This window comes from Mandrillus leucophaeus, unplaced genomic scaffold, assembly GCF_000951045.1.
Source record: "Mandrillus leucophaeus isolate KB7577 unplaced genomic scaffold, Mleu.le_1.0 Scaffold1237, whole genome shotgun sequence".
Taxonomy (NCBI): Eukaryota; Metazoa; Chordata; class Mammalia; order Primates; family Cercopithecidae; genus Mandrillus; species Mandrillus leucophaeus.
In genome coordinates, this window is record NW_012100732.1 from 561,208 (window position 1) to 563,950 (window position 2,743).

The window sequence follows — 2,743 nt, forward strand, 5'->3', positions numbered from 1 at the left end:
CTGTTGGAGATTGCTTGAGGTCCACTCCAGACCCTGTTTGCCTGGGTGTCAGCAGCAGAGGCTCAGTTGAAAATGCAGAAATCACCGGTCTTCTGTGTCGCTCGCGCTGGGAGTTGGAGACTGGAGCTGTTCCTATTCGGCCATCTTGCTCCGCCCCCTTGCTTTTGTAGTTCTTTAAGAATCATCACTACATTGTTTATTTGAAGCTTTTTCTCTTTTTTGATGTAGACAGTTATAGCTATAAACTTCCCTCTTAGTAGTGCTTTTGCTATATCTCATAAATTTTGGTGGGTTGTGTTTCCATTATCATTTGTTTCAAGAAATTTCGGAATTTCTTTCTTAATTTCTTCATTGACCCATTGGTCATTCAGGAGCATATTGCTTAATTTCTACGTATTTGGATCATTTCCAAAATTCCTCTTGCAATTAATTTCTAGTTTTATTCCACTGACCACAGTGGAATAAGTCTTCTCTGACCACAGTGGTCTACCCATTTCCACCTTGACATAGCACCAAGAAGCTGACCTATGTGGACTACATCAACAGACTCCCTTGCCTGTGGCTTCTGGGAGACACTGGCAGAGGAGACTGAGGCTTGGGTACTTCTCTGGCTCTTCCCCTTTTGGGTCACCTGAGTTGGCCGTGACCCTCCACCAAATGCCATATCTCCTGACAGGTGGTCCTCTCATCACAACTCTCCAGGTTCTAGTAACTGCCCACATCTTTTGCCCCTCCAGGTTTTCAGCAGATCACTATCCCTGGAATATGGCATTACCTTTGAAGCTTTTCCTAAGTTCTGCTCACAATTTTATAGTCTCTTATTACATTCCCTTTGATTATCCAGACTATTCAGCTATAACATGTTTTTGTTTTTTGTTTTTGGTTTTTTTTCTGGAAAGGGAAGGATGATTCAGAGGATAGAACCAAAAGCCCAGAGGGCAGAGCCAAGAGAGAAAGAACCTATTTAACAGGGACCAATGACTGGCCCCTGATCAAGAAAATGGCAATTTGTATCCAGCTGATTTTTGTAAATGTTATGAGACAGTGATTGCTATGTGACTCCTGTATTCCCCATTTATAAACAAAAGTGTTTACTAAAGTTGTCCTACCCCTGTATCAACAGTATCTGTTAGGTGTGTAGCAAGCAGATGACTTGTCTCTTTAGTTCATATGTCTTCAAGTCTAATTACAGCAGATAACTTCTTTCAAAAATTCTATCTTAAAAAAATTTTCAGTAGATTGTGTATTTTTAAAATATAAACACATTTGACTTTTTTAAATTATAAATTTAACTTAATTTTGTAGAGGTAATTTACTATGTGCCTCTGATTTACTATTTGATAGCTGAAAATCCACCCACTACTAACAAAAGCTCAATGCTGGTAATGATGTATGGCCAGCTATGTTTCAGACGTTCAATTTCTTTTCATTACTTTATTTATGGAATATTACTTTGTCAATCATTATAAAAAAGAACAGTCGTCACTAGAAAATATTTTTAAGCTCTCTCTTCAGAGCCCCTATAATCTCCTTGTTCCTGAGGCTATAGATCAGGGGGTTCAACATGGGAATCACCACCACGTAGAACACAGACACCACTTTGTTCTGGTCAGTTGAGTAGCTGGATTTGGGCATCACATAAATGAATGTAATGGTCCCATAGAACAGAGTGACTGCAGTGAGGTGGGAGGTGCAGGTGGAGAAGGCCTTGTGGCGCCCCTCAGTGAAGCGCATCTTCAGGATGGTGATGAGGATGTAGATGTAGGAGAGGGCTATGACACACACAGTGACCACAATGATGGAGCCAGTAGAAAATGAGGGAATGACTGCAGGGATACTCGTATCAGAACAGGAGAGTTCAAGTAAAGGAGTAAAATCACAGAAAAAATGATTGACTTGATTTGGTCCACAGAAGAATAAAGACAGGAAGGAAAAGGTAGAGGAGGAAGAGTTAAGAAAACCACCTATATAAGCCACTAGGAGTAGCTGAACACAGACTTGTGTGGACATTTTGGTTGAATAAAGCAGTGGGCTGCAAATTGCCACAAAGCGATCATAGGCCATGGCAGCCAGAAGGAAGCATTCGACTGTGCCAAAGAAAAACACTGAACTAAGCTGGATGGCACATCCAAGGTAAGAGATTGTATTTCTCTCCATGAGGAAGTTCATAAGCATGTTGGGTGTGACAGAAGATGAATAGCCCATGTCAACAAAAGCCAAGTGACTCAGAAAAATGTACATAAGATGATGAAGCTGAGAAGAGATTCTGATAAGAATGATTGTGCTGAGATTGCCAGATATGGTCACCAGGTAGATGCATAGGATAATCATGAAGAGGATGACTCCAAGGATTGGACTATCTGTTAAGCCCAGTAAGATGCACTCCATCACAGCAGTGTGATTCCCGTCTTCCAGGGAATCCATGAGACGAAGTGGCTGCTGACTAAATGAACCCATGATGAGAACACCACATTAAAGCAGTAAAAACTCGTTGGTTTCATTTTCACTAGAAGTCATTTTGAAGACATTCAACATCAGTACATTTTTCACATCGAAGGATGAGTTTATGTTTCTCTCTTTTTTTTTTTTTTGAGAGGGAGTCTTGCTCTGTCGCCCAGGCTGGAGTGCAGTGGCAAGATATCCACTCACTGCAAACTCCGCCTTCCAGGTTCACACCATTCTCCTGCCTCAGCCTCCCGAGTAGCTGGAACTACAGGCACCCACCACCATGCCCGACTAATCT

General features: G+C 41.5%; 1 protein-coding gene across 1 annotated transcript; it reads right to left on the reverse strand.

Moving 5' to 3' along the window:
- Window positions 1–1,485: 1,485 nt before the first annotated feature.
- LOC105533278 (olfactory receptor 502-like) lies at window positions 1,486–2,424 on the reverse strand. The gene has a single exon (XM_011971673.1). The coding sequence runs from the start codon at window positions 2,422–2,424 to the stop codon at window positions 1,486–1,488; it is 939 nt and encodes a 312-aa protein (XP_011827063.1).
- Between the last annotated feature and the right edge of the window lie 319 nt (window positions 2,425–2,743).